Source organism: Ornithodoros turicata, unplaced genomic scaffold (genome assembly GCF_037126465.1).
Source record: "Ornithodoros turicata isolate Travis unplaced genomic scaffold, ASM3712646v1 ctg00000746.1, whole genome shotgun sequence".
Lineage (NCBI taxonomy): Eukaryota > Metazoa > Arthropoda > Arachnida > Ixodida > Argasidae > Ornithodoros > Ornithodoros turicata.
In genome coordinates this window covers 3394696-3415655 of record NW_026999400.1, presented here as the reverse complement: position 1 = coordinate 3415655, position 20960 = coordinate 3394696, and the positions used below count along the sequence as shown (strand labels likewise).

At 46.6% G+C, this 20960-nt stretch overlaps 1 protein-coding gene across 3 annotated transcripts in view; it reads left to right on the top strand.

Annotated features, from left to right (window-relative positions):
* Window positions 1-213: 213 nt before the first annotated feature.
* Window positions 214-20960, top strand: part of LOC135374712 (FYVE and coiled-coil domain-containing protein 1-like) — a 48457-nt gene continuing 27710 nt past the window's right edge. Inside the window, exon 1 of one of the 3 annotated variants that reach the window (XM_064607629.1) lies at window positions 214-475. In XM_064607629.1, the coding sequence (XP_064463699.1) occupies window positions 416-475 (60 nt within the window). In that variant the 5' untranslated portion in view covers window positions 214-415. Of the gene's footprint in view, window positions 476-7886; window positions 8145-20960 lie in introns of those variants that run through there. The other 2 variants (XM_064607630.1, XM_064607631.1) reach the window with 2 other exon arrangements.

Sequence of the window (20960 nt, the reverse complement as noted above, 5' to 3'; positions counted from 1 at the left end):
TCGCCGCGCGTTAACTCCGTACAGCTGCGTCTCTCTCCTGCACACCTGTTACGTAACCCAGCTGATGACTCGCAGGCCTTTTCCTATAGACTGCTTGACGCGCTTTGCAGGACGTTCACTGTCGCAATCGTACATGCAGCAAACATATGTGGTTCCCAGTACATGAAACTGGGGCTGTGACCGGGAACCGGGCAGACCAGCTGACGCCGTGGACACGTGACCCTCAAGCCCTGTGTAATCCCATCCACACATGTTGCCGTAATCATAGCGGACGGAATACTTGCATCATCCATCCCGATACATTTCGTAGTATTCGTTTCGAAGGAAGGAGAACTAGAGGTGTGTGGATGTCTTCGCTGTCTCTACACGCAAAAGTCTGCGAACGAAATGTGTTTATGCAAGAACCGAATTTGGGATGGAGAAGGTGGGGTTTAGAATTTTCTTCGTGCGACAAGATTCCTCGTTCTGCGGAAAGGTAAGAGCGTGTTTCTTTGCGCGTTTTCCTTGTGCGAGTATAGTCATAAATGCGACGCGTACAGCGCGTGTAAACCCAGTTAGTTACCCTTTTATAGCGATGGTTTAAAGAAGGGCTGGTGCACATAACGAACTTCGCCGTCCCATGTGGTCATCGCTTTATCGTTACGAGCGCTTGCTTTTGCAGAACAAACAAATCCATTGCGAGGAAATCGAAGGGAGTTTTAGATTATCGAGAGATGTTCCCGACGGTCTGTTTCGAAAACACGATAATCAAACGCGGCCATCGCTCTATTCGTTTGTAGTGAGTGATATCACGTTGCTGAGCCTGGAATTGACAGCTTTCTTAAGACCCGTTCCGACATACAGCGCTTTGCTCCACAGCGCTGCACCACAGCACTGCAAAACAGCGCTGTATTTCCACTCTGGGGTTCGCACTTGCAGCGCTCGTCCCAGCGCTGTACTTGGTGATCTCACGCATCGTACGAAAAAAAAAAAAAAAAGAAAAGAAAGGCAGCCCCGTCACGTGAACGCGGCGCCGCGTTCTCATTGGTTCAGGGAGCCTATCGTTGGGAGACAGCGATGAGAAAGTTCACCAAAGCTCAATTTCGCCAAGCGCTGTTTTCCATCGAGTCGCAGCCGGGAGAGGAGGGGAAAACAGCGCTGTTTTCCCGTGTTCTGGAACAAAGCGCTGTATGTCGGAACGGGCCTTTATCGTATCGCTTTCCTGCAGTGCCTCGCTTCTACTAAAGCTCCCTATACAAGTACAACGTGACGATAAAAAGATAAATCAAAAGTGCACAGACTGACAAACATGCAAACTAAGACAGTGTCATATCTGTTTGTCAATTACTGTAATCGGCTCGATGAGCCTGATGGTTCTTGACCTGGCCCTAGAGTATTCAAGAAACCGTTTGATATGTGCCCAGCAGACAATGCTGGCTGCCGGCACTTCTCTAGAATGGCAGTAGTGGATAGTAAGCTCCAAGCCCTATGTTCCAATAGTTATGCAAAGGAATAAAACTGTGCGCCATCTCAAAGCGGATATCTGGTATTGTGCATTTCGGGAGATAAGGGTTACAATTATAGTTTATCGGGTCATGTGTTTAAGCGCTTGGATGCGTTACCCGCGTTAAATCCAAACTGAGAGGCGACATTTGTTGTTGGGTTGGATGCCCAGGGTTGAGTGTGAGTTGTATGTATGCAACTTCTGTCGTCATGGGAACAATAGCAAAGAAAGACGGACGCCGACACGTACGCAGCGCTTGTTTTAACCCATGATGTGTCCGCTTTTTATAGCACCGCATGTACGCTCGACTGCATTTGATGACAGCGCTACGTCGAAGGGTACCTGACGTATTTGTATACCTATACCTACTATTGTGAGCCAAAACTGTCTTCAATGCCTGTACAACGCACAGATAACACATATTACACACAAAGCGCGTGTGACGATCCTCTTAGCTGAGGTGTGCACGTCCATTTCGTTCTTAAAACTATAAGAAGCAAAAAGTAATGGCAGCCGCTGAAAGTTCATAATCAAGTTTGTTGGTGGAGTGTTACTACGGAGAAGTCTGCCTGCCAGTGTAGCGACACAATCGTGGGTCGGCTTCACAAGGGACTACTATACCGATATTTGCCTATAAGTTCCGCAGAAAACCCACGGAAAACACCCAAGCTAGGACACAAACCCGAATCACCCTTCCCCCAATCTCGGCGTGGAAGGCGATCTACTTATCCACTAATCCACGGGAACTGGCAAAATCGGGGGCAAAAACTTTCATCTTATAATCAGGCCCAAACATTTCAAGTAAATTACGGCAACAAATGTTTTATTTATCTACAAGCCTGCTCCATGAGAGTCAAAAAGTTCTTAATAAGAGCGTGTATACTGCATCACTGTTACTAAAAACAATCGTATCAAAACATCAACCGAAGAAATGTCAATAACCCGTGACCGGGGCATTCCAGATCTGGTGCGGAAACTCCACAAACGAAGGAGGGGCGTTCTTTGAAGGACGCGCGTGCGGACTGATATGCTCTTCCTACATATGGAGGCTGATGCAAGGAAAGAGGAGGCCCACGTGATGCCGGTCCTACCGGGGTCCACTGCGTTTCCCTTCTGAACTACCTACTGCGTTGCAGCTCAGTCAGGTTTTAAAGCACAGGCGAGAGCATAATGGGGACAAGTCGGAGTGCGCGACTACCTCCCGCAAGCGAACAACTTTTCCCTCTTTTCCTTTAGTTATTCCGTGTTAGCACCGCGAAGCAACCGTGGCTGTGAGCGGAGCACGCGTGGGTAGACAGAGAGACGGGAGCAAGAATAAGTGGGAGCGGGGCGCGGGGTCAGTACACGTCCTGGGCCTACTTCAGGGGGAACTGTGCCGGTGTCTGTCTGGAAATACGCCGGATGAAAGCCGGGGATATCCTCGGACAGCACCACCGGTGGTCGGATTCGAACACAGCACCTCTCGAGAGACTATCAAAGAAGACTAACATCAACTTGGTTCTTTTCACTTTTATTGGCAAAGCAAAACGCCGCCAAACAAGGACGAATATCCGTGTGGGCGTATTCGTTTGCTTTGTCGAGCTGTTTGAAAAGGAAACAGGAAGTAATCTTTTGTTTCGGAGAATCGTCCCTGGATTGCGTATATCAGTTTGCGGCCAAACAAGCAGCGTCGTAGATGAATTTGCTGAGAAGAATTTGCACACGACGCCTTAGCGGCCATATTGAGAGGCTTATATTAACAGATGTGGCGCAGAATTTCCCACTGTTAAGAATCGACAGGTTCGAAATGCCAAATCGTCATATTCTAACGCTGGTATACCGCTTACCGAGTACCTGTAGTCGACAAACTTGAACTAAGCTTGGTCTTGGCACAGCACTATGTATAAGCATCTCATGACAATAAATTAACCAATGCTTCGTTTTGTGTTGCTCCAGCGCGTCCGCTCTTCTAAGCCTAACCATCGCTGAAATGTGCGTTTTTCTTCGCTAAAATTACTTCGATGAACATTTAAAACACGCGAAGCCGGCACATTGCTCAATGATATCCTACTTTGAAAGTTAAATACGCTCATTCTCATAACTTCGCAGATATAAGCTTTGATTTCGCAATTTATGATTTTGGTAACGTAGATCTCGAGATCTGGGATTTAGGACGATGGGATATCGTGGCATATACCCAAAGCAGCAGAAACCTGAAACTAAGCTGTGACCCCACATGAGCGACTGCCGATTTTACTTCCGCGTGGAATAGTGAGCCTTCTTTGCTTCTTGGTAATATGAGTTTGAGTAAGACGGTAAGTAGTTCACTTTCATCGAGTTAGCGGACATTTAGTAGAGATGGAGATGTGTTAATCACTTTGCATGTCCGCAACTGTACCAAGTGTGTTATACTCACTGCCATCGTTGAAATATTTTCGTCGCAAATAAAAAACAGCGTGCACTCGACTATGCCATCCGCGTTTCACTGAATGTTTGACTCTCCAGATATGCAAAGAAGCCCAAGATCCTAGAAATGATGAAATTCGCGGGTGTCTTGCGATCGCCATACTGCGCATGGGATATGTAGAGATTTTAATTTTCCTCTTAGAAAGACAATCGCGTATACCTGGAGTTCAGCGGCTGCAACACAACTGCGAGAAGTGCGCATGTGAGACAAGGGTCTTTGAAACCTGGCCAAGTGCGTCAGGAAGCCACGCACGTTGCGAAGGCCGGGGGTAGCCGCTGCGCATCCGTCATTTCCACGGTCGTTCCGGCATCTGTTTCGCCAGACAGGCATCTTTTAGTTGGCATTGAAAAGACGGAGGTGCTCACTGCATTTATCTGGCATTTGAGATTGTCCCTACGGTGTGCGGTGATAGTATCAACGCGGCTCGCTTTTCAAAGTCAGCGACAGATGTATATGATTAAAATGTCAGTTTGGGACATCATGGAGGTAGTATGAAACATTAGACCTTTCGCGGTTCCGTTCTTTCGTACCTATTTTTGATAACTGAGTCCTCTTCTTTTTTTTCCTTCTTTTTGGACGCCGTTGCAACACATAACACCATCACATCACGGTGTTGCACATAACATCGTCGCAAATTTCCTACAATGTACAACTGGTTGCATTATTTGCGGCACCTAGTATTTTCCAATGTATCGTAATCGCCAGTCAGGTCGACGTTCTTCGAGGTATCTATGTGGAACAACCTGCCTCGGTGGCTCAGTTGGTAGCCTGTTCGCCTTCTGATCCCGAGATCGCGGTTTCAAACCCGGCCGAGGACGCCAGGAACTTGGTGGCAGGGTGCAAGTTGCTTAGACACGCCGTCTTCCGTGAGAGGCGTTAAATAGGGGTGCCGTGTGGTGAGCTTTCATCGCACGATAAAGAACCCTCAGATGGGCAAAAGCAATCCATAGACCGACCGCTGTGGCGTCGCTCATAATCTCAGTTGTCTCCCGACGTAAACACCCAATTATTTATTTATTTTTGTTTATTTATTTGAGTACCCTGAGGGCTTTACAGCATTAAAGAGGGGAGCAGGATAATACAAAGCGTGTAAACACTAGTGGAACAGAACAAGAACAAAATTATTATTATTATCTATGTGGAACAGCTGGTATACAAAGAAACATCGAAGCATATCAAACCGGAAAAGAAAAGAGAGAGATCGACCACGTGTCCAACCTCGAAACTTTGCATTTTAATCACAGGCGCACTCTTATCGCATGTGCGCCCTTGTGGGAGAACAAACAGCTCACAGGCCCATGTGTTGGTGACTCATTGAATTGACGATATGTTTACGTACTCTGCGGTTCACATTCTTATCGATGTGAGGTTTGTCAAGACGACTTCGACGATAACCTACTGAAGGCGGGGTAAACCATGATAAGTTGTGCCGTGTGCAGACTGTTAGCCAATCAGTGTTAGAACTCTGTAACCTCTTACAGAATGCTCTGTTGTTGGGTGCTTTGTGCGGTTGTCGGGCTCATCTACGACAAACAACTGGGGAATGCATGTACAGGTACTACTAGGTCTGGTAAAACAACACAGTAGAATAAAGGGCGTCCCATAGAGAGAAAAATGTTAGGAGAGGAAGCGTAATCTCAGTAACGTTGGTGCTGCCAATTTTGGTCAACATTGGTAGAAGTGTACGACATCCTGATTTTCGATAGAAATACTCGATAGAAAAAAAAAAAAACATATAGAAGTCTCTCGTTCCTCTACAAGCTTGAGAAGGCGAACTTGCCAAACTGCCGAACATGCGGCGATGAGGAATCCACAGCGCACATCCTGATTCACTGTTGTCGATACAGTATGCATCGAAGTGAGCTTCGGGCTGCATCACGATGACTAGACCACCGCCCATTCGAACTGAACATGCTGCGACCGAATCTCTTGGACATTGAGGCTCCTTACAGTTTAATAGATTTCCATTCCTTTCCTTCTTTCACAGACATATATGTACAAGCATAGACACATTCTGGAGGGCCCGTCGTTCCAGGAGCCGACATCTGGGTAATTTTCTCCGCTACACCTCACCTCTTTTTGTTACCTCGTCGTAGTTTGTCAATCTTCCAGTTAAGTGATACAATTTTCTTAGCGATCCCGCCGGATATCATCTTTCCGCAGAACAATACAAATGCGATTTCTTAAAACGTTACATCCGGTAATTATCATTGTAATACAACATTTTTTCGTTGCTAAACCGGATTCCTGCCGATTTTTGCAGACTGAGTTTATTGTGGCCAGGAGAAAGAAACGGAACTAAGCCAAGATGAAAAAGATTAACCTCTTGGCGGCGCCCGCCATCACTTCCAGGCTGGCTTTGAGCTCGTACGCTCTTTTACCGAACTCATAATAGTACTTCCTGTTGCCTTTTTATGCTGCGTTGCAGTTGCCGCTTTTCACTGACTCAGGGGAATCCTAGCAGCAAGAAGTGCGAGTTCCGAGTCTCGCCGTTGTCCGGATTCGTCGACGACGGCCTTCTTTCCTTTTGTTTATCATTTCTCCCTCTTTTGCACCGGAATATTCCCCGTGTGTCATACGAGAGTTCTAGTATGGCGCAAAGTCGGACCTATACGTACGCGCGTCCGCACTGCGCACGCGCACGTCCAGAAAGCAAAGCTGCATTTACGCGTTGCGTGCACGCGCTATTTTGGAAAGTTTTTCCGCGCGGCGCACAAAATGATTTCCGTTGTTCGCGCGCGCCTCTGGCGGTGACATTGCTTGCTTGAGAGCAGAAATGCCAGTCGCGTTGTCTTTACCAGACGGCGCAGTAGCCATCTACGTTTCAAGGGACATAGTGTTGCACTGCACCTTATATAACGTTACACCATTATAACCTTGATTGATTGATTGAAAGAAAGAAAAAAATGGGGATTGTAGCCCTCATCACGAGGGCCGGCTACCCCAGATCACCTAAGGAAAGGAGTTCCAGACACATCCACCATCACCCACTGGAGATGTCGTGAAGCGGCGACGAACGCCACAGACAGGTCATAGCCCATCTAACAGCTTGGTGTCCCCTAAAAACTGTGTAACTGCTCACAAAGCTGGCAGTTGAGTGCTCATTGGCCATGGGCCCGGCACCTTCTGCACTCCGAAGGGTCGATTGTCAACCCGGCCTAACGTGGCTACAAGTCTGTCACGACACTCAGAGTATCTTGGGCACGTAACTATAATATGTTCGACGTCTTCGATTGAGCCACAGACTGGACAATTAGGACCTGGACCTTATACAATGTTATACCATAGCTACTGTCTATGGTGCTGTCAGGCCATGGGCCGCAAGCACTCTGCGTAGCGGCAACTGATGTGCATGTCATGTAACCTAAGTTTAATTATGTAAATTTTTGCGAACTGACCTCGGAAATTTGCCAAGTAAAGGTCACTTTTTTACCCCACCAACAGGAAGAGCGTGCCAAGTTTACTCAAATTCATGATAATTGACAGTGATATTCAGGATCTATCCTATCGGGAAAAATAGCCGAACATCATGTTTCTCGGGGCACTTGAGTATAACGCAGAAGCACTTGAGTATAACGTTGAGAACGCACTTGAGTATAACGTTGCAGAAGCTCAAACGCAATTATAAAAATCTCTATTACCCAGTTCGGAAAATAACGTTCTTTCGCATAGTCATCGACATCTCCCATCTGCTTCGCGTTGCTGTAGCTGCAGCATACGCAGTTCATCTGCCATCAGCAAATCCAGCAACCGCAATTCCGGCGAAACAACCTACCTATTATGTGCTCCGGTGAATTGAATACTATGCTCTCCCATGAAACTCTTAGTACTTTACCCCGCCGCTATCCTTTATCGGTATTGTCGCAGGTGACCCATTGTTTGTCTAGATACGTCGAATGAAGGCTTCCCTCGACAGAGAAAGGGGATCGACTATTCTGTTCACGCGCGCACGTTTGGAACAAGCTTACGATATGCTACCCAAAGACCGAAACCGTCGCTACTTCACCAGACATTCCTTGTGCTGTTTGTTAACGTCAGCTATAATTGCGGGTCCACGGGTGAGGTGACGTACAGTGCTAACCGTGTAACTGTAACTGATCGTGCATTTGAAGTGTTGGTGTGGTGGTGGTGAAGTGTAGAAGAAGGTGTCGTAGAATTTGTGGAGTGCGTCGAGTGGATTACGTCCAGTTAGACAGAGCCATGACGTGGACTGAGGCAAGTGTTGTTGTTTTTTTTGTTTGTTTGTTTTGTTGCCCAGTGGATAATACCTACTTCTCGTTCCATTGCACAAGTCTACAAATGATACCGGTAACAAATGCCGATCGTGTGTAATTTTTTTAGTAGCTTCGAGCGTTATCGTTAATACACATGCACTAGAGGCGCTATATGTAACGCTCTATAGCCGCCTGTGAGCCGAGTGTCTTTTTCTTTCTTTTTCTTTTGTATTTGTTTATTTATTTATTTGCCTTTTTGTTATTTCTTTTTCTTTCTTGTTTATATTTTTCCTTTTTTGTTTAGGGAATAGCAAGCCGGCGTGCTGCATGGCTGACCTTTCCCCTTTCTTTTTCTTCTTTTTTTTTCTGCCAATAAATCCCCCCCCCCCTCCTTCTATAGCCGCTTCGTGGGCAGAGCTACTGGTCAGCTTTGGAGGAAAGACTGGAGGAGAGCGGGTCGCTTCGGAAGCAAATGTTAGCGTGTAGCGTAGGATTTCAGACTGTTGCAATCAATATCCTAAGTGCTTCACATATCAAATGTCCAACACACATGTCAATGTCAAGGAGCAAAGCCCTAAATATCTCGACATAACTCGTGTCTCAGTGAATGGGCTTCAAGGTGGAAACACAGCAAACGAGATATTTTTTTTTAAATACACATATACGTATATCTAAAGAATGTATAGTAGGAAATATGGAAGAATTTTTAGTAACATAACGGAACCGGCTACGGAAGCGGTTCAGACTGATCTCGGAACAGGTAAGCTCTATACTTTAACCAACGTCACCCACACCGCCTTAGTGTACTTCTCACAGCTTGCGGCGCGGTTGTGCTTTGGGAGGCTCGTTGTAAGGCAGTCGCGCAACGTCGTCGAGATGTGCCCATTTTTTGCTTGGTGCGGAGAGCGCGCATACTGCTCACTACTGAGTTGCAGCGGGAACTGTTCGCTATTGGAGATGACAGGTTTCTTCGTCGATGGCGCTTCCATCCGTCGCTTTCAGCCCGAGGTGGCTGCGTTACGATCAAGGGCACGCCGCCGTGAACTATATCATATCATTTCATCGATCACCATGTTGTAAATAACCGTTGTACATAATCGTTGCGTCATCCTGCAGCCCCTGAACATGTGACCATACCTGTCTCATACCTGTCTCATTAAATTTTCCTATTACAGCTCTATACTGTGAAACATTATCCACACGCGACTCGCGATAAGGATATCCGGCTTCTCTTTTTTTTCTTTTCTTTTTTTTTTTTTTTAGAGCGCATCGCGAATTTCACTCTTTCGTGTGTTCAGGAGTAAAGGTGTTTGTACCAGTATCCTACTTGTACGTGTGAGAGGCACATATACTGTACTAGAGCATTGTTTGCGGCATATTGTTTGATATTGACAGAGCAATGTTTGCCGTTCACCTTGGGAGGTGCACATGTGAACACACAGGGAATTCCCCTGTCATAGAAGAGCCGCATACTGGTGATTCGGTGCAACGTGCAGGTTTGTTCGCAATCCTCTTGAATCATTGGTGGTCATTCGAAGGGCTCATTCGATATTTATTTTTTTGTTTAGAAAGCGGACACCTTGAGGGATCTTTGTCGGAGAAAAAGTGGGCAGGTCGCAAATTTTGTATATCTAACTGGTTTGCATATATGATGTTAGGCAAAACACAATAACGAAATGGTAAGAAACGCCCTGGTGTGATTCCAGCGCCACAGCCTACAGGTGGATTCGTCGTTGAATATGATATTAAAGCTATAGGGCCAACCCTCACGCCCAGGACCACGTGACGTTGTGGTGACGTAGCTACGTAACAGTCCTATATATAAATCTACCAGATCGAAATGTGTTTGTCACAATGCCCAAAGATATCGCCATCTTTTTAGTAATCCCACTGACTACTTTTGAGATTACTTCAAATTCGTCAAAGTACAACGTCCCTCATACAGGGTGTTTCACCTAAAGTGATAAAAAATCTAAGTGGTGACGTACTCGCCGGAGGATTTTGGGATTTTCGGCAATTACCTTCGGGAAACATTTGCCACCATTGGGGGAGGCTTTTGACAGTTTTTAATTAGGATAAATTTATTTTTTCAATTGGACTTTGAAAATTGCCAAGCGAACCTCACTTTTCTTTACAGAAATATGAAGACCTCCACGGATAACCGCAGACCCAACAAAAACTATGCACAGTATCGCAACAGAAATAATCGGAAAAAAATTAGTAAAAATTACGCTTTAGCAGCGCCTGCTTGACCTTCGCAAAGAAGCGCGCTCGAAATGTGCGTCTAGAGGAAGTGTCCCCACCTTCCTTTGTTTTGCCTTGTTTGTGGTAAGACTGTTGTCACCAGCGTCAAGGTCAAAGGGGGGAAGAAGGGTAAACCAAGAGGCGGAAACACTTCCTCCTCTTCACGCACCTTTCATGCGCTCTTCTTTGCGACAATCAGGCAGGCTGGGCTAAAGCCGAATTTTTACTAATTTTTTCGACTATTTCTGTTGCGATACTGTGCATAGTTTTTTGTTGGGTCTGTGGTAATCCGTGGAGGACTTCATATTACTGTAAAAAAAAAGTGAGGTTCGCTTGGCAGTTTTCTAAGTTCAATTGAGAAAAATAAATTTCTCCCAATTAAAAATTGTCCAAGGCCTTTCTAAATGGCGGCAAAAGTTTTCAGAAGGTAATTGCCTAAAGTCCCACAATCCTCCGGAGAGTACGTCGCCAGTTAGAATTTTTTTATCACTTTAGGCGAAGCACCCTGTATATCTGTCCCGATTCTTTGCAGAAATGGATACTGCGCTACTTATGTTCAGAATATGAAGTGCATTCACTCGAGTACGTCCAAGTATAGTTGGGCAAACCAAAGAATGGAACACTACGAAACCGAAATTTGTGCCGCCACGTCGAACTTCCAACTCCTGCCAGACGAATGGTGATGGCCACGAGAATAGTTTAGGCTCCAGAACAGAAGAGGATTGCGCTCGTGCAGCCCTGCTGTGCCCCTGGGACCGTGTTTCTCGTGGCGATGGGTGGATGACGACTATCGTAAGAACTGACGGCATATAGGAGAGACGGCTTTCACTTCCATTAACCAGACTATCATATTGAATTTTAAAAGAAAGGCGGACTCGGCGAACGGCTGATTCGACTTTTTGCACTCTGTTCCGAATCATTTGGAGTCCTCTTTTCTGGGCGTGGCGATTATGTTCGCAGCTTCACGGGGCTGTAGAGAAGCCATTCTCGCAGAGAACCAACCAACAACTATCCTTACGGCAGTATAAAATTTGTCATTTTAAACCGGATGCGAGTTGCAATTTGAGTTGAATTCCCAGAAATTTCGCTGAGAATACGCTCTCTCTCTCTCCTTCTCATTTCTTTCCTCTGTCATTTGCAAAAGTTTTTTTTTATCCTCATTTATGTCCAATCTCAAAATGGCGTGAATGATCTGAGGCTCTCTCTTAAATTTTGAAATGTCGATCTTCCCATATTTCTAACAGGTCGCTCTCCTTGAGCAATTTTCAATAGTCTCACACTGGGGAATATTTTTGTCTACAACTATTTAACGGTTTAAACAGGTATGCCTCGACAGTAGCGTTAACCAGCAAAATTTCGAACGTTAAGCTAAATCCTGGTTAAAACTCATCGGCGACGGTCAGTACTCACCCTTACATGCTTGACGTCCGTCCGATCCGTCATGAACCACTGCCTGCGATTCCCTCTCTGCAATGAACAGGGCCACATGTTACCGCAACTTTGGGCTTTTTTTTTTATTAGAGAGAAATTTGTACGCATGCTCAGCAAGTAGGGCAACCAGCAGGAGAAGAATAGGCTCGAGAATGAACAGAACAGAATGATAAGCTCTCGAACAGCCCGTTTTTGTCCCTGCGGACTGTGCTCGTAGCCTCACCAGAGCCTGGATCATGACGATGGACTTCTCGTTGGGAGGATAAAGACGACTGTAACAAGAAGCAGCAAGCACCCAAACTGAAAAAATCGATTTAAAAATGTGCTGGTGACTGGTTTTATTGTATAAGCATCAAAATTCTTGGCCACATTCTGACGTTTTGCGTCACGGGAATGTCTTAAAGCTGGTTCACACTGCTGCGTTTACGGTTGCGCTTGCGGCGAATCGTCGCCTTGGCAACAGAGCCCCGCTTTCCGCAAATGAAGTATGTAAGCGGAACAGAGTGGGTTGAGCCAACTTCTCACTTTCTCGACGCAAGCAAGCAACCGCAAGCCAAGTGCCCAATATAAGGGGATATAGCGCATGCGCACTGTATGCGCGGGGAGCTACGGTAAATGCGGCGTTTCCCTTTTCTCCGTAGGGGTGCGCTGTGAACTGCGCTAGTTCATTGGAGGAACGTAACACTACAACGCAACGATGTGAACGGGGACTATACGAGAGCGGGGACTATGAGAGCGGCTCAGTGGTTAGCGTGCCGGTCATGTCACGTCGAGACTGCGAGGTACCCGGGTTTGAATCGCGGTTGCCGGCTATGGTGTCTGGGGTTGACGCTGTCAGACATATGTCCGCACAGTTCCCAGAGAAGTCGGCCCAGGACGCACATTCCCCCAGAGCGTTAGTCGTGACGTTGCCCCCCTTTCTGAGGCTGACAACGTCGAGCTCTTTCATTAGCACCACCACCACCACGAGAGCGGTAAAATGAGCCCGTTCCGCGATGAAAAGCACGTAAGAAGAAAAATGAGCTCAAGACGGAAGATAAAAAAAAAAAGACCAGGTGGTGGTTATATCCGCGTATCCGCACGACATCCTCGTTTGCCCATACAAAATATAATGCGTTGAAATCGGCAGGGATAACAGGCGGATACAACCACGTGAATAAAACCACGTGAAGTATGACCGCAGTTTAACTGCTATTGTGGGAGAAATGTATATGCTCCAGAGATAATCAGAGTGTGTCAGATAAGAGAGTCTCAGATGTAGCGCGAAGAAGTATTCAAAATAGCCAGGAAATAGCCAAGTCGCATTTGCCCAAATTTCGGCGCCACGACAGTCAAAAAGTAGCCAATTTGTCGTAAAGTAGCAAGATCTTGCAACCCTGTCCAAGTACTACGGGTGCACCCGTACTGGGCGGCGACACCTTCTTCACTAAAAGAGGTTGTGACATATTCATACTTGTGTAGAAGGGTAGAAAACCCAGCAAACCGGAGGGTGTAGAGGAAATGCTATTCCTCTACATGAGTCCTCATCGGCGATGATGGAATGTCCCTGAGGGCCGGATGTGCTGGGGTGCTTCTCAACCCGTGGCTGCACTCCAGGATGTTACCGATAGAACCGACCAACCAACGCAGTAGCGCGTGGCAGCAAGGCCACATCGTCGTCGTCCACGGGCCGTCACATCACTCCCTCCCCTCAGACGCGGAGCGGTGCTTGCAGTAGAGGTTCGCGTCGATGCCGCGAGGTGTAGAATGGGGACGACACATGCACGAGACGATTGGGCACACGGCTTGTAATCATGGCAGAGGGTAGAGCAGTTACATGATGGCATGGACAGGCGCGATGTAAGCGGGGCGGGTTCCAGCGAGAAGCTGAAGCAGTGTGGGCCCCAGGGAGAGATGGCGACAGTACCACAGCCGGTATGCTTTTATAAATTCCGTGTCAGCGCCGCGAAGCAACTGTGGCTATGAGCGGCATACAGACGTGGACAGATTGAGAGATGACAGCAGGAAGGAGAGGGGAACAAGGGGTTAGTATGCGTCCTGGGCCGACTTCAGGGGGAATTGTGCAGACTTTCGTCTGGAAAGTCTTCGGAAAACCCAGAGAAAACCTCAGACAGCACAGCCGGTGATAGGATTCGAACCCGTGTCACCTCCCAGTCTCGGCGTGGAATGCGACCATCTTATAACCACTATGCCACGGGAGCTGGTCCAACCGGTATGCGAACGGTGAGCTCGAAGGGTTGTCGCCAAGGAAGTGCCGTGGAGGACCATGGCCCATCGCGAAGCAGGTGGAGGATGGGAACGGAGCTCATTGTGACCTCCCTGCGGGTTCCCGGTGGAACCGTGATCCCGGTGCCCCTTGTCTGCCAGTGGGTGGTTGGCTGCTGGCTTTGCCAAGGTGAGGATGAATGGGGAAGGCGAGGTGGGAAGGTAGTGTGGGAAGGGCTACGCGGGTTTGGTTCCTGGACCGTTAGCCTAGAAGCTGCGTGTGGTGCGGTCGACAGCGGCTTATCGCGACCGGTGCTAGAGCGTGTGGCTCGGTAAGGTGCCGCTGGTAAAAGCCCGAAGAGGACCATCACGAAGTGTGATGCGTTGTGACGTAATGAATATTACAATGGCGTGACCATGGCATAACTCGATACGATACGCTTCTGTTGCATTCATGTAACCGTAGCTAATGTGAAAGCTGGATGCGGGTGGACACCGCAGGACTAATCAGGACTTGGTTTGCTCCATGCTTCACTGCTGCGTAATGATTACGGCTATGTAATTGCATCAGAGTGCTGCTAGTTAACGGGATGACGCTTCTTTATGTACTCTATGACCATAGTTCTATGCTGGAACTCGTTTTCGAATATCGTGGATGATTTGCGTAGGATTTTCATATCAGGTAGAGTAAGAAAATTTTCGACTGTGATGGGGACGTAGCACCCATATCTGCAGACTTTCCGAACCTTTTGCGTCCTTTTTGGCCGTGTCCTATTCTTGTGTGTACGGATGGGTGGGGTGGGTGGAGAATATTGCTCAACGTTATCAAATTTCTATAGTATGACGTACTGGGGATAAGCAGGACGACAGAAACAATACGGTTCAAAAACAACAAGACAGCGTACCTGCCGTATATCTGCTCGAATTAATTTTCGCTGCTACTTATAATGACATATATCTACCGAAACGGACCATTATCGTTTGCTAAGCAATACTGGAGTAATATGCACACAATGTCCTATTCTTTCATGCCGTACCCATGAGGTCAGAGGCGACCGGGAGAGGAGCAACATCCAACAGAAGATTTGGCTGATGGTCAACTCGACCTTGTGCTCGGCGCCGCACTACCGTTGCTTGCTATCCTGCATTGATACTGAAAGTCTCCTGACTGCAATGATATTGTTATCCGCTCCATAATCTGTCAGAAGGAATGTGAGAGTTTCCGATAACAGAAAAAAGCCATTAAGCCGCACGGATAAGGTTGTGTGCCATTCATGCATTGTTTCCATAAGCACAGCGCTACAGATAGGCGAGTATACGTCATATACAGGATGCCTGCAACTACCGCTGCGATACGGTGTCCTCATAGGTCGTAGACTTCATACGTTCCATTTATTGAGTGATAAATTATGAGTACGCCATATTGGCGACTTTGCCCTTTCAGATGGTACTCGCTGAGTGTTAACCGATAAAATATAAACTTGATCCGCAGCCATCGAATTGGAAGGTTGCTGTTCCGGACAAGCATTGTATGTACGTACAAGCAGGTGTTTATCGAGGACTGATTGGAATTTCGCGAACACAATTGCGACATCGTTAAAGCGTTGCACTAGTGAGATACCTTGCCGATAATGGTATCTGCTGAACTCGTACATCTCCTGCATTTAGAAAGATCATGTGAGCTCTTGATTGCACAATGTGTGTCGATGTTTTCCTTCTTCTTTGATAATGGTATGCCGTTTTCACCAGTTCCGGTTTGGTGCCAAAACGACATCCGGGGTTCACAGCAAACACGCCCTGCGCCAACCACTGTGCCCATTGATCCAGTTACCGCTTGTGATTTGAGGAGAGAGATGGTCGTATACGCCTTTTTGTGGCAATTCAAATTGCCACAAAAAGGCGTACCCCTTCCGTTTTCAACAAATCAGGAAAGCGAAAGATAAAATTTTGCATGTCGGCTGATTCCGAACGCCCTTAGCGACCGGAAGTCTTCGTGGCACCGGAAGTTGTGGCGGGGCTTCTTTATGTCTACCCGATAATGTCATGTTACCACACAAAATAGGCTCCGCCTCACGTTTTCAACACATCCGGGGCGAGAACAGATCAACACATCAGAGGCATTCGGGATGATAGTTGGCTGCAGGAGCGTGCTATGTGGTGAAACTCTTTTTTAAGAGCGCAGTTTGCACTGGACCAGCGCCCAGCCTGTGGGCCGGCTTCAGCCCCATCTTATCATCACAGAAAAGTCAGCGTTAAATTTCGCAAAAAAAAAAAGAAGAAAGTTACGGTTCCGTACATTTTCAGCGCGCACTGTCTCGAAATTAGGGACTAGATTCCAATATCTATTTCAGGTGCAGCGATGCGCTAAAATATTTTCACTTGAATATAGCACGAGCCTGCCTCCTAAAATACCGGCGTGCGAAGCATTTTTACGATGAAGGCGTGCAGCTGCAACCAATACGGAAACCAAATATTTTGAATCTCCGCTTTTACTTTTTGTCGCTCTCTATACTTTGTTGACGCGAAGTGCACGGGCGCTGAAAGTGCGATGGGGCTGGCAATACGATATTTGCGAAGCGAAGGCTCCGTGGATATAGGGCTGAAACTGAGAGCGAGGAAGTTTATTTATTAAAACTTTAAGATTTATTAGCACTCAATAACACGTTGACTGTGCCTTTGCTGTTATTTTCTGGATATGTGAATATTTAAAATTTCGGCTATGGACGACCTAAACCTTTTACGTTCGATTCGAGATTTACGAACATTTGTATTTCTATTTGGACGGGGGTATTCAGCTCACATACGCACTTTCTGTAGCATTGTCGTGCTTGCATGCGTAACTAATGATGACGATGAGATGATGATGGTGATGATGATGATGATGATGATGGAAGAAAACTAACCTAGGATGTGTCCGTAAATTGTGTATAGCTCGCGAACTGTTGATTCGTGGTGGCGCCGAAGGAGAATAACGAAATTCACTAGGGAAGAGAGACGAGGAGATCCTTGTTGGCAGACTGCGACGGTGCCACAGCGACTGCCGAGTAGGCCGTGCTGACTCACGAGGTGCATATTTGATAGGCATGTGCAAATATTCGAATTTGTCGAAAACCAAAGAGCATAATTTTATATTCAACTTCATTTTCGAATCGAATATTAAATTCTATAATAGATTTTTCTCGTTCTTCCAAACCATATACAGGGTGTGTGCAGAAAAACGTGACCCGCATTTAGGCACATAGCTTGTTGCCTACCTAACTAACGAACTTCCGGTGGCGCACGATGGCGCATTTATGCGTGCGAAATCTGTAGAAAAATTGTGGAAGCCATACCCAGCTTAGAAAATAAACAGAACAACGAAAACGTCGGCTTCCTGCATCAGAATAGGGCAACATGGTGGACAACAGGGTGTATATAAAAGGGCAACATGGTGCACGTAGGAGAGTTGTGTGCAAGTACCGCTAGGGGAGCTACCGGTGCATAAATCGAAACGATGTCCCACATGGATGCTCATCGGCAGTACCCCTAGCGGTGCCTGCACATAACTCTCATGAGACCGAAATGCACTACCATGCACAGTCATGACCGCCCTATTCTAATGCATGGAAGCCCGTGTTTTCGCTCTCTGTTTATTTTTTTACACTGAGTATGACTTCCAGGATTTTTTTGTAGCTTTCGCACGCATAAATACGCCGTCGTGCGCCACCGGAAGTTCCTCGGCTAAGTAGACAACGAGTTACATGTAAAAATGCGGGTCATGTTTTTCTGCGCACACCCTGTATATTCGAACAGTTCAGAAGCTGTACACGTAAGGCTGGCGCTACTTCATATTCTGATCCATGTGAATGCATCGCGCATACGAGTAGATGCTGCACACATGCTTATATGTGCTGCATGTGTGTCCGCGATCCGGTTATACAACTATTCGTTTCGTATTTGGACTTGGCTATATATCTATCGCTTCGGTTTTAGAATAATCATTCGCATACGTCTAAAATTTCGACGATGGGTTTCGCGACGGCGATATTTTATTGTGTGAATTAACATAATTTGGAACACTTCGGTGAGGGCAACGCAAGCTAGCACATCTTTCATTGTGCAGCACCTTATGTACACTGCATGAATAACATTGCAAGATAATATACGTACGTGGAAATCTACTCCCAATTGTTGCAATCAATATTGCAACATGCTTTATTCAAAGAGGAGCGTTTAGGATTTCTCGTTATTCCTGTTATCCGTGTGTATTGTTCACGTTCGCCTCAGCAGCACAAATATTGCGTTCCGATTACAGTGCACTCCCCTTATCATTTTCATTTGTCGACGATGGCAATCTTTTCCGTTCGGTACCATTCATAATACCAATGAAGTCAATCGCGATGGTACGCCAAGTGACACAGCCTGCTTTACGGTCCGTAACGTTCATTTGTACGTCCCATTTAAATTGATTTAATTTTTGTTTCAATGATTGATTTAGTTGATGGAATTTTACGTACAATGTAGGCGACTATCGCGCACACTAAATGCACACGTAACTGAATTTTCTTTCACGGTTAGCACAAAGAAAACAAAAATAGAAAAATAATATAAATAACGCATATTGGATGATTGGAAAAAGAAAACTATGAAGGAATACAGCTGAAGAAAACTGAGGGTTCTTGTAGGAAGCGCACGTGTCTTTTGAGTAAAATTTGTTTACCATTTGGCAACCCTGCATTTTGAGGTCATGTGGTCCGGCTGCCGTCATTTACCCGCCAACATAGAACGCTTATATGAGCACATTTCACTTCACCGTATAAGTTATACGGTGCCTGTTACTCGACATGGTAGTTTATTCCTCCGAGGTGCATCGATGAGTCTGAGGACCAGCGTCGTTATCGCATGATTGGGAGTGGCCCATGGACGTAGAGCGAGGAGGGCAAGGGGAGCCGTCTCCCCACCCCTGACGCTTCAAGAGCACATGAGAAAATTGTGCAAGTCATAGGTCGACATGATCTTTCTCAGATGCCATAATAACATGAACCTCTGAACAACCGCACTGTTCCACAGCGTCCGTCTCCAGAGAAAGAGGTGTGTTGTGTGTGTGTGGGGTGGGGGGGGGGGCAGTGGGTACTTTGCCCCCTTGGAAAAAATCCTGGGAACGCCCATGGAATGACCAGCAGTACGAGGCCACATTCGCAAATATGGGCTACTTCTTTCGCTGTACGAATATTGGATGAAACCAAATGCTCAGGCCTAAGGGTGTTATTGAATGTCGCACACCAACGAATGTTGTTGTGTTGAATGGATAACGCTAAAGGAATAGTGAAACGAAAGAGGCGTAAATATGTAACCAATTCGAATTTCGAGACAACGCCCGCGTTTTGAGCATTTTTGTATGCATGCCCACCATATAAACACACAAAAAAAAGTTCAAAAATTGATGCGTGCTTCTTGGGCAGTCTACACTCTTAAAAATGAACTTCACCGCATAGCACGCTCCTAGCCAACCATCACCTCGAATGATATCGTTATCTGCCCCGATTTGTTGAAAACGGGAGGCGTACGCCTTTTTTGTGACAATTATGAACAGCATAAGTGTCACAAAAAAAAAGGCGCACGGCTCCCGTTTTCAACAAATCAGGTCAGATAACGATATCATTCGAGATAATGGTTGGCTAGGAGCATGCTATGCGGTGAAGTTCATTTCTAAGAGTGTATGACAGACAGGGTGTCGGAGCGAACCGAAAACCAAGAAATAAAAAAGAAGAAAACGCTATTTTGGTGCGAACCGGAACGGAATCGAAACCGTATACGTTTTTTTCGCTCAGGAGGGAAACCGAAAAATTTATTTAACGATTTTCGATCCAAGAAAACACTTCGTCGGTTTGGACTACGAATACGCGAATGAAACTGGCGTCGTGTGTTCTGAAGTCACGTAATGGATACTTTACGAGGGTTACGGTATAAATGTATGTCGGTATACTATATGACCCTTAGATGACCCTTAGACTCCCTTTGTAACGTTTTATCGTTCGCGCACATTGACTTAGAGGTACATGTGACCAGTTGTGACTCCCTACCAATGTGCCGTAGTGTTCGTTTTAATTTCATCCGCCCAAACTCTCCTCAACTAAAGGCTGCGTGACTGCTTCTCTATTGGTAATGTCGGGCAACGCATCCCTTGTTTGAGAGCAGCGAAGTTGAATACATTTACGTTTTCGCGAGGGCAAGCGCGTGCGAAGTGGCGCCCCTTTTGTGGACTAGAGTCACTAAATAGGAAGCAGAGTAGCGACATTGAGCCACGCCGGCGAGCGAGAGCGCCATCTTGGGTCTAGCGCGGCTGTGTCGCCTAGCAATAGGTTGCAACCTCCCGCTTCTCCGCCGAAGAACTGCGCGCAGTCGAGCCCGCTCGCGCACGAGGAAACCTGTTTTGGATGGAGGGGACTCAACATGGACGGCGCGTTCTTGGAAGGAGAAACCACGTGACACGATCGACCCAATGGAGGACACCGGACGGCGGCTCCGGCGCGGAAAAGGAATGCGATACTCTGTACCCCTATTTAGTGACTCTATTGTGGACAAGACACGAAGAAAAGAAAACGGAGCCGTCGAGCGCGTTTGTGAGTTAAGGTGTTCTTCGATTTGCGTGGTACTCGTGTGGCGGTGCTTGCTGGTTAGGAAGCAGCAACAGATGTTCGGATGGGACGCGATCGCACCAATCCAGCAAGAAAGTACTTTACGTATGCCATCATGACAAACAAGTCCGTCTGTATCATGTGCTTCAAGAAAGGAGAAAGCGTATTTGAACAGACAGTCACCTACAGGAACCAGGAGCTACCAATTTCACAGCTGCCTATTGATATTATATACAGTCTAAACTCGTTAATATGACCAAGTCCGTTCCCGCCGATTTTGGTCATAAAGCGAAATTGTCATATTAACGAGAAACACACGG